This window comes from Protobothrops mucrosquamatus, unplaced genomic scaffold (assembly GCF_001527695.2).
Source record: "Protobothrops mucrosquamatus isolate PMUCROS unplaced genomic scaffold, P.Mucros_1.0 scaffold1129, whole genome shotgun sequence".
Classification (NCBI taxonomy): domain Eukaryota; kingdom Metazoa; phylum Chordata; class Lepidosauria; order Squamata; family Viperidae; genus Protobothrops; species Protobothrops mucrosquamatus.
In genome coordinates, this window is record NW_015387347.1 from 166,523 (window position 1) to 182,109 (window position 15,587).

The 15,587-nt window shown below is 39.7% G+C and overlaps 1 protein-coding gene across 1 annotated transcript in view; it reads left to right on the forward strand.

Moving 5' to 3' along the window:
* The window catches only part of TMEM38B (transmembrane protein 38B), a 37,206-nt gene that overhangs the window by 2,621 nt on the left and 18,998 nt on the right, over positions 1 to 15,587 (forward strand). The window contains exons 2-3 of the mRNA XM_015820433.1: positions 6,721 to 6,877; positions 8,464 to 8,474. Of these exons, the coding sequence (XP_015675919.1) occupies positions 6,721 to 6,877; positions 8,464 to 8,474 (168 nt within the window). The remainder of the gene's footprint in view (positions 1 to 6,720; positions 6,878 to 8,463; positions 8,475 to 15,587) is intronic.

Below are 15,587 nucleotides of genomic sequence, written 5' to 3' on the forward strand. Positions count from 1 at the left end.
AAGGAAGAAACAGCTGCGATCACACACCACTCTTAGAAGCACGAAGCTGAAGACACCAGCCTGAAGATGACGAATGTGACTTCGTCGAAACGTCGCCAAGGTACTTTTAATTCTACGCGGGAGAAAACCCGAATAACTAAAGACCTACATACAAACACCCGCGAAAACCTCAGAAAACATATATATATATATATATATACGGTATATATTCAAAATTTTGTGGCTGACAAAGAGTTAAAGTTAAAGCCACAAAATTTTGAATTTACAGTGTTCACAGTAGTGACGTTTGCCTACAAAAAATGTTCCTAAATTGGAGCGAAATGCAGAACAGACTGATTTATCCTATATTTGGTAGACCAGGTGCTTCATCCAACACACACACACACACACACACACACACAGACATATAGAATTGAAAAATACAGCAAAAAATCAATTACCGGTATTTCTATTTTACTACCTATTGTTATTTTAAATTTTAAAACTTCTAATATTTGAGGTTTCAAGGATATAAAAAGTAACAATTATTTTACTAGTAACTGAAACTTACAATGGTAATGTGACATTTTAATGTCCACCTTAGGCAGCTGATGAATTTGGGCCAGTCATTCTCTCCAGCCCAACTCACAGTCACAGGGTTGTTGTGGAGAAAATAGGAGGAGGAGAAGTATTAAGTATGTTCACCACCTTGAGTTATTTATAAAAATGAAGGCAGAATAAAAAAAAAATCTAAAAAATTTACAGCTCTGAGTTTTATGAATACCGTTCTGATATGGGCACTAAGCTATCTGAGCAATAAAATACAAACTGAATATTAAAGATAGACATCATTGGGTAGGTATTGCCATCTGTTGTGGACGCTGTTTTTATGCTAATGTAATTATTGTGTAAAATAATGTTCAGTGGCCTCTCCATTTCAGTTTCTAAAGTGCTCCCAGGTTGCCTTGTGGCATGTACAAATTTTTGCAAGGCAACAGTACACTTCTTTCTTCGGTTTCATTTTCTAACATTACTTTTTCCAAATTGATAGAAAATTTTTTTTAGAAAGAAAGAAAGGATAAAAATTGTCTCCCTTGAAGCCACCCCAGCACTCTTACACATAAATTTATTCGCAGCTTGTAAAGATCCATCCCCAGTAAATTGCAAACATGCAAATGTAGTTGTATTTCCCTGTGTTTGGGGGCTTTTAAAAAAGGGATCTGCAGGCACAAATCCAAAGTTCTTCATAAATAGAATAATTCCAGTTCTTAGAAGAACAATTTAGCAACACGTTAAGCTCTCTAAACCATAACTTCATCTCAATAATCTGGTTCACCAATAATGACTAATCAGTAAGGAACCATCAGGAGAGATTTCCAGAACATTTGCACTAATATTCCTGCTATTTACTAATCTCCAGCATAAAAAGGCTGACAACCAAATTTTTAAAGACTGATAATTTTTTTTGCTGAATTAACCAGATGTTACCTCTAATCTTTCTCTTAGATTAGACATACCTAGTTCCTGCAATTGTTCATCTATGTTTTAGCCTCTAGCCCCCTAATCATTTTTGTTGTTCTTCTCTACACTCTTTCTAGAATCTCAACATCTTTTTTGTATTGTGGCGACCAAAACTGGATACAGTATTCCAAATGTAGTCTTATCAAAGCAGCGTAAAGTGACATTAATAATCATAATAACAATCACCAGTCAATTTAAAATGCAAATAAAATAAAAAAATAAAGTGAACCCAAAAGATATGCTATATTTTTTGGGTTAATTGCCTACTGCAACTGCTGGCATAAAGGATTAAAACATTCAGACAAACTGAAAGATTCTGATGTGACATTCCTTTAAAGAGTTGTGATAAGATTTATATGTTTCTTTTATGCTATTTTATTGTTGCAGTAGAGTACTTGCAAATAGCAAAACCTATCAAGTTTCTTTTTGGAGACAGTAGTCTGCGTTCACAGATTATATTAAAGCAAAACATGACCTGCAGATTTTTGGTCTAGTGTTACATGTAAACCGGACATTAAGATTGTCAAACCATGGTTTATTGCAGGGGGGAGTACTACTCAGGCTTCCTGCAGCCTTTGGCACTTGGGATTGTGCTCTTAAATTGCAGTGAATTTTGTTTTGGAGTTCTACAGTTTGTAAGTATGGAAATGGAAGTGTTTTGCTACCATTCCCAACCTGTAGAGTCTCCAAAAAGGGAGGCGAAATGTTGGCTGTGCTTCTTCCAATGAGGTCGCTAGGTGTCTTCTTTAGCCGTCCAGAAGGTTGGGAAGTAAAGCTGCTTCTTCTCAAGGATAACAACTTAATAATAACTAATAAAGGATCTAACTTCATCTTCAAAAGTTTTTATAAATACAGTATATCTTCTGAGGTATCTTTGTTGTAGACATCTCTACTGTATATAGAATTTCAACATAGTCATAAGTCTTCCAGAACATTTGCTAGCATTTTTGCCAAATTTAAGGCCCATTTTTCCAGCGCAATGATGGATTTTCTCAGCATGCTGGAGGAACGGACCTCAGATCTGGCAAAAATGTTAGGAAACACCATCATTGGTACTATTGTTCTCCCCATTGGGGAAAGGGCCTGGGTCTTGTGAATGTACTTAGAGGTCTGGGCTCCCTCCTTGCCCCACCATACCTGGGAGGCCTGAACCCTCTCCCCTGCATTAAGGCTTAATGACCTTAATGCAGTGTTTATGGACTGCAGTCAGGAGAGTCAGGATCATAGTTGTTGTATGAATTGTTCTCATGACATGTTGCTTCACTCAGCGATCGAGATTCTGGGCTCAATTGTTGTAAATGGAGGATTCCCTGTAGTAGACAGCATAATCTCCTAATTGAAAGGGTCTAGTTCCAGTCCATTTCAATTTGTTAATATCTAAGATGTCTTCATTTCATTTTTTATTGCATTGAACTTCCCCACCTTAATGATTCTTAAGTTCCATGTACTCATTATAGTTCTGTCTTTGCAGCGTTCTTTTCTTGATTGTTAACATCAACAACTAAATATCTTGAAAATGTTCATCTACTCATGTAGATTTAGCACATTCAGCAACCTGTCATGAAACCAACATTTGATTTTTCTTTTTTAGATTTTATTAGGCACAGCCTGATCAGTTGTAGTAACTGTATCACACAGTATAAATATTTTGAAATTCCCCTGAATCATTCTTCTCACCATAAATCCAACAGAATTTATATAGTTTTGTCTGAAGAAACCCATTTGTGCTTGTCAAATCCACAAAGGACTACCCCTGCCTAATCAGTAAAATCCTACCTTTCATGAGAAATAAATGGGGAAGCGATCACTTCCTGTATCATTGACTTGGAGAACTTCCCAGCCACAATGAGGCAGGATACATCTGGAAACAATTTAATCTAAAGAAGAAACTTTATGTATAAACAAATCAAACTGAGTGGGGGTTCCCTTCTTAAAAAGAATCAACTCAAACTTTTCTCTAAATTGTTTCCCAACAATCCCCATCCCTATCTGAGTTATCACTGCCCCATAAAGAGCTATGGTGATTGAAATGCCCACATCAAAAAAAGTCCCTTTGTATTTATCAATGGATGATTCAATCATATATCAGGAAACATGAATTATAAACATTAGTATGATTTCTTCAAAGGAATTCCCTCTGAAATTTTAGATTAATCGAGTCTAAATTGTTTAAACTTTCCTTAAAGAGGATATGCCCGTCTCCCCCAATCGGCTCTGCTTTATGAACAACAGCATAATTTCAGATTCTAAAATTCAAGGTTTCCAGTTACTATGTCCCTTGAATACAAATTATATCAGGTAACACCTTCAATCAAATAATGTGTGTTCCTCCGAGCTAAGCTCTCCAGACCAAGCTGTTTGTGACTCAAGATGATTGAGGAGTGGATACTTTCTACAGACAGGTTTCTTAGTTCCCTCCCAACTGTTGCTGCCTTCAGAATAATCGAGATTTTATCATTTTTCTTTCCTCTAAGTTGTACTATTCATACAAGGGTCTTCAAACTTGGCCCTTTTATGACTTGTGGACTTCAACTCCCAGAATTCCTCAGCCAGGAGTTGAAGTCCACAAGTCATACAAGGGCCAAGTGTGAAGACCCCTGTATTAATACTTTCCGCAGTAAATTCTGCAGTAGTTAGTTTTTAATCAAGGACAAATTTGGACTGAATTTCTTTCCCCTGCAGCCTGACTTTCTGGCAGTGCTAGATCCATGTTGTTCAGTAGAAGCTGCCTAAGAGACACTTAGAGCAGGGATCTGCAACCTTGACAACTTTAAGACTTGTGGACTTCAACTCCCAGAATTCCCCAGCCAGCATGTCAAGATTGCAGACCCCTGACTTAGAGTTATTTGTATACTCTGACCATCTCTGGCCCTCACCTTCTGAGTAGCACTATGATCCCTTTCATAATTGCAGCAAACTGAGGCAAGGGCTCTACCACTTTGATCAAAGTCATGTAAACTACATCTTCCACGTTGTGTTCAGCTTCAGAAGAATGGCTGCAGGACTTGGATTTGGCTAGTCTAAATAAAAGGGGTGACATGATAGCAGTATTCCAGTATTTGAGGGGCTGCCACAAAGAAGAGGGGGGTCAAACTGTTCTCCAAAGCACCAGAGGGCAAGACAAGAAACAATGGTTGGAAACTGATCCAAGAGAGAAGCAACCTGGAGTTAAGGAGAAACTTCCTAACAGTGAGGACAATTAACCAGTGGAACAGGTTGCCTTCAGAAATCGTGGGCCCTCCATCACTGGAGGTTTTTGAGAAGAGACTAGACCAGGCATGTCAAACTCGCGACGTCACGTAACATCTCGTGACTTTTCCCCCATTGCCAGCAGTGGGGTGGGTGTGGTTTTGGCGTGACGCATCTGGCCCGCAGGCTGGCAGTTTGTCATGCCTGGACTAGACAGTTACTTGTCTGAAATGGTATAGGTCAGTGGTGGTGAACCTTTTAGAGACCGAGTGCCCAAACTGCAACCCAAATTCCACTTATGTATCGCTGGGTGCCAGGTGTGCGTGGCTATGGTGGAAATGGTAGACAGGGTGGGCGTGGTCAGGGTGGGCATGGCCAACTCGATGTTGCTCTGGAGGGTGGGGCAGTGGGCAGGAGCGCATCTTGCTCAGCGGGTGGGGGGGCATGGGGGGAGGCTCCTGAGCCCCGCAGCTCTTCCGAGGGGGGGAGGAGGGGCTGTGCTGGGATTGGGGCTCCTCGTGCCTTCTGCTGCCTGCCTGCGCTCTTCTGCCGAAGATGCCGCGGCTCCGCTTGCCTGGCAGGGCAAGGGCACGCTCGCCCATGGGGACGCACATAGGGCTGCTGCCTCGCTTTCCGTGCCTGCTTCCACCGAAAGTTGCTCCCTTTATAGCCTCTTGCCTATTCCCAGACTGCGCATGTGCGGAGAGCTGCGCATGTGCAGCTCTGCGGAAAGCTACGCATGCGCGGAGAGGAGGGAACAGCTCGGCCCAGCAATGGCTCGTGTGCCACCAGAGACGGCTCCGTGTGCCACCTGTGGCACGTGTGCCATAGGTTCGCCACCACGGGTATAGGTTCTGCTTGAGCGGGGGGCTGGACTAGAAGACCTCCAAGGTCCCTTCCAGCTCTATTCTCTTCTATTCATCTCACTCCAGCCAAAATCCGAAGGCAGCATTTAAATAACATTTAGCATTAGTTTATTTTTTTATTAATAACATTAAAACTCCTTTAATTTCTACATTAGAAATGTTGGATTTTTGAGTGAAACCAGCTGAGGAACATAAGGCAGTGTCAGGAGTAAAACTGATATATAGTATACACTAACAGGAAGGTTGTGACTCTGTTGTCTTCCCCTCCTTGCCTTCACTGAATCTAACCCATACCTTCCACCATTTTTCTTAAGCTATTCTGCCATTTTATGGGGTCACTATATCCCTCCATCACATCCTTTCCCATGGCTTTGATTACCCACCTGCTCTGTCCATCCAAAGGTTCCTTTTTTAATGTTTTTTCACTGAGAGCTTTCTCCTCTCAGACCCTTTATTTTCCTTAGAACATGCTGCTCTGGTCTCAAGGTTGACTCAGCCTTCCAGCCTTCTGAGGTCGGTAAAATGAGGTCCCAGATTGTTAGGGGCAATATGCTGACTCTGTAAACTACTTAGAGAGGGCTGTAAAGCACTGTGAGGCGGTGTATAAGTCTAAGTCAGTGGTTCTCAACCTTTTTAATGCCGCGACCCCAACCGGTCGTAAGTCGAGGACTAAACCGGTCATAAGTCGAGGACTAAACCAGTCGTAAGTCGAGGACTAAACCGGTCATAAGTCGAGGACTACCCAACCGGTCGTAAGTCGAGGACTTTCCCTTCCCGGGAGCGCCGCGCATGCGTGGTTCCGCCCCCTGCGCCGGCCAAGGCGTAGCTGGCAAGCGGCAGAGACGGAGCAGGCCGACCACCAGCTGGCCCAGCCCAAGGGAGGTAAGGCACCCGCCGGAAAAGGGGGAAAAAATGGCGGACAAAAAAATGGCGGACAAAAAAAATGGCGGACAGCCTTGCTTGGCGACCCCCGTGAAATGGTCGATCGACCCCAAATGGAGTCCCGACCCACAGGTTGAGAACCACTGGTCTAAGTGCTATTGCCATTAGCGCAGTAAGCCGATCAGGGAATTTAAAGAACCATGTGTTGGCTTTTCTCCTTTTGCAGCAAAATTAAAAGGAAAATTCCTTATAAAGAGCTGTTTGTATCTTCTCTTGTTTTCAGGAGTAGTTGAAGTCGCATATGGCAGCCCACTTGCCTGTTGGTTTAGTGCTATGCTTTACTGTTTCGGTGGGTCCATATTATCTTCGCTGATGCTAGCAGAACCTCCAATTGCATTTCTTGCCAACACCACAGGTGTCCTCCTTGCCTCATCCGTCTGGTAAGTAACTTTTAATACATGGTGCATTTTTTTTAATAAATAATACATCTTTTCAAAGTTATTGCTTATATGGCTTCAAGCCACGCTATAAAGAGTTCATTTTAAAGTTGTCATCTGCTTAAAGGAATCTGTCAGTGAATTTTAAGATTGTTAATCGAGCGAATTTGCATAAATATGTTTACAGCTCTATCAGTAATTTGGAAGGGGAAAAAAAACCCCATTCATCCTAGAGAAAGCTTTTTTTAGTTCGAGAGAACAAAAAGTCTTCTGATGGATAGACTTGTGGATAATTTAAACAAATGTCTGGTTTTAAATACAAGGGACTGTCTAGACGTTTTAATAAATTGAAAGATTATTAATTAATTAATTGTTAATTATTTAATTAATAACTACTAACTACTCTTAATTAGTAATCATTTAACGCTTAACTATTAAGCACTTTGAATTTCTCAGAAAGAAATTAGGAATGTGTAAAAGAATAAGCATTTGATATACAATGACAGACATAAAAGCAACAATTAACAATGTATAGTTAACCTCCAGATTGTGAAAATATACTCTGTGAATTTTGCACAGAACTATTATGAGGGAGAGAGGGAGACTGAAGCATTATATGGAGTTGTCCCTCTGGAATGGCCTCCTGTTGGGTGTTTATTTGGATCCAACAGTATCTGCCTTCCAGAAAAAGCTAAAGACAGAGCTTTTCCAGAGGGCTTTTGGGACAGATATCCTTTACTGTATTGCGTCTGGGTTTTAATTGTTTTAGGATTTTTTTTCATATGTGTCTCTCTCTCTGTCTCTGTCTCTATCATAAATATATTATACATATTTGTGTGTGTGTGTCCCTGCACCCAAATTTTGGAAACTTCCAAGAATCCTGTGATTGTACGGCAATAAATTAATACATGAAAAAAATAAATGAATAACGCTGATGAGTTGGCGTAATCAGTTATGGGTAGTTCTCAACTTATGACTTGGTCGCTTATTGACTATTCAAAGTTACAAAGGACTTAGCTTGGAGCTACTTATGACCCAAATTTGAAATTCTAATGGTTGCCCCCCACCCCCCACAGTCAAATGTGGTCACTTGACTGTGCCTTATGACAGTTTTGCCAAAAGCCAACATTTACTTCTGTTTTTTTGGTAAAACTGTACCTATAGTGAACTGGGATGGCATAACGACTGCAGCATTCGCTTAATGATCATCAAAAGAAGGTCATGACATTGTCATGATTTATGACTGTGGTGGGCAGACTTCACTACAGTCGTAAGTCGAGGACTACCTGTAGTCCAATGCTAGCAAGACCCTTCCTGTTTCCTTCCTTCCTTCTCTCCATTGTTGTTCTCTCCACAACATTGTTTAACCAGTATAATTCACCTTTAAAAAAAAAGTGCACTGAAGGTATTTTAGATGCTGTACTTTCTTTTTAAAAATATACTTCATATTTCTGATGGGAGATGGGCCATTTTCACATGATTGATGGGTACATCTGTCTATAAGCAAAATGTAGAACAAAATGCTAAGGGAAAAAGGCTGGTTTTAGATTTTAGAATTTAAAGTGTGTTCATTGATGCTTTTCTTACAGGCTTCTTAGGAGTAAGTTCCAATTGAAACCCAGTGGTGTTTAGCTTTCCATAAATGAAAATTGGGTCAGCCAGGCTGCCTACATCCATTCTTAGACTATAAATGGAAGCCAGCAATCTGTTACCTTTATGGCAGTTGCCTTTCCTGTGACTGCTTGAAATTTAACATGTAAGGCACAAAGAATAGAGAAAAGATACACAAACACACACACACTAGGGATACCCTGAGCAAAGATTATGCACACTCCAGTGTGAACTTAACAAACCAAGAGACCCAACAACAGCATTTAGCCTGCTTTGCAATTGACACTGATGTCCTATTACCCATAAATAAAATACATGCTGTTCTTTTTAGGGCCTCTCATTAAGTAATAAACCTCATTAGCAGTATTGAATGGTGTTGGAATGCTTGAATCTCAGCCTTTTGCAGTTGCTGCAACATAAACTGCTGAATTAACTTCTTGCCGCCTGCGTTTTGCTGAGTACATTTTGTTTAGTGCAGTTTACTTTCACCACAGAAGCTTCTTAGCTCAAGCACTAATAAATATGGACTAGGACTTAATGGCAGGGCGAGAATATGCTTTGCCTTAAACCATTTGGTTTGTGGCCTGACAGACAAAGTTTCTTCTGGGAAACATGTAGCTTGACTTCGAAGTTTCCTTACGTGAACAGTTTCTGCTAACACCATGGGGTTTTCAAATTATTTTCTTCTTTAGCTATCTATCCATATATACACACATCAGTATGTTCTTGTGGGCTACCTGGAGTTGCTGGGGGATATCTGTGAGTGGTGATGGTAGTATTAGGAATGAGGTAAAGAGAAAATTGCCAGAGTTGCCTCCTTACCATTTTCATAAACGGAAAAAACAACTTGGAATCTGAATCCATGTTTTGCTAATCTTGTCACAAATGATTGACAAGTTGAGATTTATCCCAAGCTGCTGAAGCCGGATTGTAGATACGGTGAGATACGCTAACAGTAGAATGATCTTTGTGTACGAAGGGCTACTGATTGGAGACTTAAATGGTTACGAAGCACAATGTTCTAACTTAAATCAGTCAGAAAGAGACCAAGCTCAGTGGACATCTTCATTCCCTGCCTCTCTGCAAGAACGTCACGGTAAGAAGCAGCTGCAGAAACCCTGCATTCTGTTCCTTTCCACAGACATATTTATGGAGATTCCCCAACCATCCAGGTCACGGTTGTCCCAAAGGTGCTTTTTCAGGAGGCAACTGAAAATGGAATCCTTCCATTCCCCACCATCTACTCCGAGGTAAAGAAGCTTCTTGGATGAGAAGTGAAACAAAGAAGACAGAAAAACAAGAGAGTCCAGATGCCTCCTGAAAAAGCACCTTTGGAACAACCATGAGCTGGATGACTGAGAATCTCCATAGACATTTAGTTATGCACTTTGGGATGAACACCCTCGAATGGTGCAGGACTATGAACAGATTTCCAGAAAATATTGCAGACCACAGGAACCATTTGAGCTTCAGTTTGAGATGCAGACAACACAGACTCATCCCCGATAGCGTTGCCTGTCTTCAACAACGAAGGGACAGAGGGCAGAAAACATCCTGCAGCCAAGAAGGCTCCACACACACATCTGTATCCCTGAGGATACAGATAAACCTCCAAGTGGCCTCAATCACTCTCTAAAAGAATGCAAATGACCAGCTTTCTGCAAGAAATATAAATCCATTCCCCACCATCCAGTCAGAGCTGAAGAAACTTCTTGGATGAGAAGCGAAACGTCTTCAAAGAAAATACTGGAGGTTTTTAAGAAGAGACTGGACAGCCATTTGTCCGAAATGGTATAGGGTTTCCTGCCTGAGCAGGGGGTTGGACTCGATGACCTCCAAGGTCCCTTCCAACTTTACTATTATTATCATTATTATTATTATTATTATTATTATTATTATTATTATTATTATTATTATTATTATTATTATTATTATTATTATTATTATTATTATTAACAACAACAACAATAACAACAACAAAACAACAACAACAATAACAACAACAATAACAATAATAACAATAATAATAATAATAATAATAATAATAATAATAATAATAATAATAATAATAATAATAATAATAATAAAAACAAAACAAAAACAAAGTCCAGTTGCCTCCTGAAAAAGCACCTTTGGGCTTTCCACAGACATTACTTAGTTCCTATTAAATGTCGCACTATGACTTTCAGCTCTATGGAGAGCTGAAAGGCAACCATCTGATCACGTCCCTCTTCAAGGGGAGCATCATTATGTTCACAATAGAACAAGTGAAGATTACGTCGGTTGAAACAAATATAAATAACTGGCTTATGACTTGTCCCTTTATTCTATCTTGAAAAAAATCATTTCCTAATTTTTATCTCTGAGGTCAAGGTCTTTTTTCTTTTTCTTTTAATTGATGTGATCTGTTTTAGAAAGCAGTGATGTCCAAAAATTGGATAAATATACAACAAGTAAAGGAATACATGATAATATGTTGTTACAAGCAATCGTTCTAAGTAATGCCGTTATTCAGGCAAATCATTATCAAGGAAAAAGTATTCATGTTGAATAAGAATTCATACAAAGCAGTTTTCCTAAATTCATAGGCATAAATGTTTTTTGGCTTGAATGTTAGCAGTGTATACATATTTGGGTTGCCTGATTTGTTTATCTGGAATTTAACCTGCTGCCCCAGAAAATAATAAAGTGAATTTTCTTTCACATAGCTTGAGGATCAGCAGCGTAGTGTTTGCTAGTATAGTAGCTGAGCACCACTAGATGGCATTCAAGAATCTCCAAAATTCCAGTTTTTGTATTAAATATTGGTCCAGGTCCCTTGTTGTTACTACATTAGATTTCATAAATACTGCTCTATTTAAAAATGAATTGTATAATTCTTTTTGGTATCTTTAACATCAACAAAGAATTTTAAAAAACACCCTTCACCTGAATACGTTACTGGTCTCTGACATAGATTATCTATAGATATGAAAATTGTGACCTATGAAGCAACTCTTGATTTGGAACGGTTTTGCGTGGGTTGAGAAATCAGTCCAGTTTGGATTCCATAGACATTCCATAAACATTGTTGAAGCCAATTGATGCCTTTTAATCACTTTTAATGTGTGCTGTTGTGTATACAGGCAAATGACAATACAGATTATTTTATTCCACTGAGGGGATGGGGTGTGTGTGACATGAATTCATAAATCAATACAGCATCATATTGACTGGCGGGTAGTTTGAGCTAATGGACTTTTCAAAAGGGGCATGTGCATATTTAGGTTAACACAACCACCGTCTGTGAACTAATGGAGAAATCAGGGCAATGGCCATAGTTTTAAGCAAGGTTTTACGGTGTGGTGAATTGTATTGTTCAATTTGCAGATCTTTTTTCAATGCAAAGGCTTATTTCTCCTGAAACACACTGTTGTCTCCTGCGGCTGCTGCTACCTCTCTGCAGTTACTCTAAATGAGAGAGCTTTCAAATCTGATGTTGCCTTTAGCCCCCAAATTGCATACCCTGGACCTGACCCCTAGTTAATTGCACAGGGCACTTTTTAGAAGAGTATTTTATTTATTGCATGGATTCCAAACTGAATATAGAAAATGTAATAATTTAAACATCAAAACTATACAGGTATACACAATCAAAAGAAAAATACAGGTAGTCCTCGACTTACAACAGTCCGTTTAGTGACTGTTCAAAGTTACAACAGCACTGAAAAAAGTGACTTATGACTGTTTTTCAGAGTATGGCATCCCCATAGTCATGTGATCAAAATTCAGATGCTTGCTTGCAACTTGCTCATATTTATGACTGTTACAGAGTCTCTGGGGATCCCCTTTTGCAACCTTCTGACAAACAAAGGCAACAGGAAGCCAGATTTAGTTAGTAATTTAACAACTGCAGTGATTCACTTAACTGCCTTGGCGAGAAAGATTGTAAAATGGAGCAAAACTCACTCAATAAATATCTTACTTAGCAACAGAAATGTTGGTCATAAGGACTACCTGCATACGGTAATTAGAAATATATAAGTTAAGATTAAGATGTTCTAAAAGGAAACATTGGAATCATTCCTGTTCCTGTCAATTTAATGACATGTATATAGCTAAGGATAAAAATAATGGAAAAATATTTTTAATGTATCTGATATCATGACCAGATTTGATTAAATGTATCTTCTACTGCAGAGGTCTCCAACCTGTGGGCCGTGGCCCCCTAGTCAGGGGTTTGCAGCCACGGAAATGGCCGGCGAGCGTGAGCATGCGCACATCTTCGCTTGCGCAGGCAGCAGGCGAGCATGTGTGTGCGCACCCTCCATTTGTGTGAGCAGCAGGTGCACATACACACCATTCGCGCAAATGGAGCTGTGTGTGATTGCCGGCCGCTTGTGGAGAACTATCCCTTCTCACCCCCCCCACTGGTCCGCAAAGCCGCATACGTTGGGGAACTCTGTTCTACTGTATAAGATTTTTCATAACTCTTTTATGCCTTATTGATTTTTCTGCCAATGTGGTTTTCCACACGTTTGGCTACTTCTGCTTCTCTGAAAATTACCTTTTAAACTTCCAGGTCATTCTGAAAAAAGGTAGGCGATGCCTAGCCAGACCACCACCTTCTTGTTCCCCAAATTGGGTAACTCAACAATCCCACGGGCACGAATAGTTCTCTAACTATGCTTGTTTTTGCCTTTGATAATTGTAAACCTACATTCCCCAGGAGGTGAGATTTGGCCCTTGGTCCGCCAGTTGCCGATTTCAGATGTCAATTTAAATATTAGAAATGCCTCCTTCACAAAACAGACCCTGCTCAATATAGCTGCCAAGAATCTTTTATGCTTTTAGATAGCAAAGAACTTTGTCCGCCCATCCTTAAAGAAACAAAGTCCCCCCCCCACTTTTAAACATTTAGGAAATCTCTATAAACCTAGGAAACACATGATGTGCAGCAGGGCTGTGAAGCCTTTGGGGCTTGAGAGTCATACTTGGCCTGTGGTAGGATGGAAGAGGCTGCATTTCAAAAGGGTGGGCAGGGTTAAGGCAAACCAGTAGCTTGATTTCATTTAAACCAGTAAGCTAGTCTTCCCCAACCTGATGCATTCCACTATGTTGAGTTTACTTCCCTTAATTTACAGGGAACTTTGGAAACAAATGTCTACTTCATTTAAACCAGTTTTTTTTTTAAAAAAAACCCAACAACTTGTCAATTGTAAGATGTGTGGAGTCCTTGGTGCTCTCTGAGCTTAGTTTTTTTCTTGTAGACGTTTCATTATCCAAACTAAGTAATGTCATCAGTGCTAGGGATGTTACCTAGCACTGATCATGCAGTTACTAGCTCTGATGATGTTACCTAGTTTGTGTAATGAAACATCTGCAAGAAAACAGTCACGCTCAGAGGGCACCAAGAACTCCTCATTTCAACCCTGAGCTACAAATATTCTTTAAGATGTGTGGAATTGTGGGAGTTGGGTGGCCCTTGAGTGTGTTGCCAAGTGTAAAAAACACTGATTTAAAGAGCACTAGAGCTTTCCTTGGCATGAGTAAACTGAGAGGAACTGAACGGCTAACCCTATGGATACCCACGGGGACAGTAGAAGAAAGTTGCTTAGATCTTTCTCTAGAGGCATTGAAATTCAATTAGGATTACAATCCAGTGTGCCATTGCCAGTATATATCATGAACACTGGATACGTTTGGCCCAATCCTAGCTATGTTCTAAAGAACTCTGAAAATCTAACACTTTCCCCAGGCCTTGAATTATACATCCAAGAGTTGCATTTTTGTCTTTTCATGATAGATTTTCTTCTTTCGGAGGTGGGAAACTGTCTTTTTAATTGTATGATTGTTTTTACTATATGCTACCCAGCATTGTTACAGAGTTGGGCAGCCAGCCTTGTACAATTTTTACAGTAAATAAATGAATAAGAAATCCCAGGGCTATAGCAAGGTTAGGAAGTTAAAAACATCCCCAAACAAAGCAGTAACAAGCCATTTCTGTAAATTCAAGCAAATTACAAGGACCAGGAGTTGAGTTTGACTGGCAGTAGAGTTTAACCTACCTGTGCAGAAGCAAGTTGTTGTATAGTTTATACTTGTTAATAATAAGAACAAAATTGGAACCATCAATGCTGCCCTGGTAGTTTCGGAAGTACAGATTGTCCTAAAGCTGTGTAGGAACCTCTTTCGAAATCAGCATGCATTTATTTGATGGGTTTATGTTGAACTGTGTCTGAAATAAAGATTTGATTTGAGATACAGTATTTGTAAGGAGTTTTTTTTTCAGCAGCTTATAAAGCAGCCCCGCCTTCAAAGTTGCAATCTCAAAATCACAAGAAAAAAGAAAAAGGAATTGGGAATAGAGAGGAAAGAACAACTCCTGGCCAGAATAGCCAAAAGTCAGTAACCGGTTGAGTAGCTTTTTCTTGCTCAACCGATTATCATCTTCCTTCTCTTTCTTTCTTATCTGCTTCTTTTTGTTTATGCATCTTGCCAGAGTTGCATCTTTACAATTAATGCTTTAAATGAAAAAAAAATATCTAAACCTCATGTAATTAAAATGATGCTGTTCCTGGATAAAAGGGAATTATTAGCTGTCCCAAATACCAGGATTGTTTGGAAGCTTGAATTTACAGGATAATGGATTCCAAAAGGGGGCAAAACAAAAAGGTATAGAATTGGCAGAGATCAGGTGTGATGGAGACAGAGAAGAACTGAACTAGAGTTTATTGATTACCAAATACTAGTGGAACAGACATACAGAGAGATAAAACTGAGGGAAATGGCATCGTCATCTAAAAGAAAGGTAGCAGAACTCAATTCCAGAAAGGCAGCAGTTGATATTGAGACATTTTGATACACATTTTGAATGCACTCAACCTTTCTGCACTTAGGGAAAAGCTGAAGCATTTATGGCGATTCTTTATTCCTTGAAGCTTCTCCCAACTGAAGCAACCATGATTTTTTCCTTAGAACTAGTATGTTTTCACTCAAGTAGACTTATCAGGCTTGCTTAGTTTTTTGGGGGTATTTTTGTAAACTGTTTCATAATCTAGTGCAAAATAATTTCATTCCTTTACTAGTAAGGAATAAAAGAATTGTGTGAAGTGCAGCACCT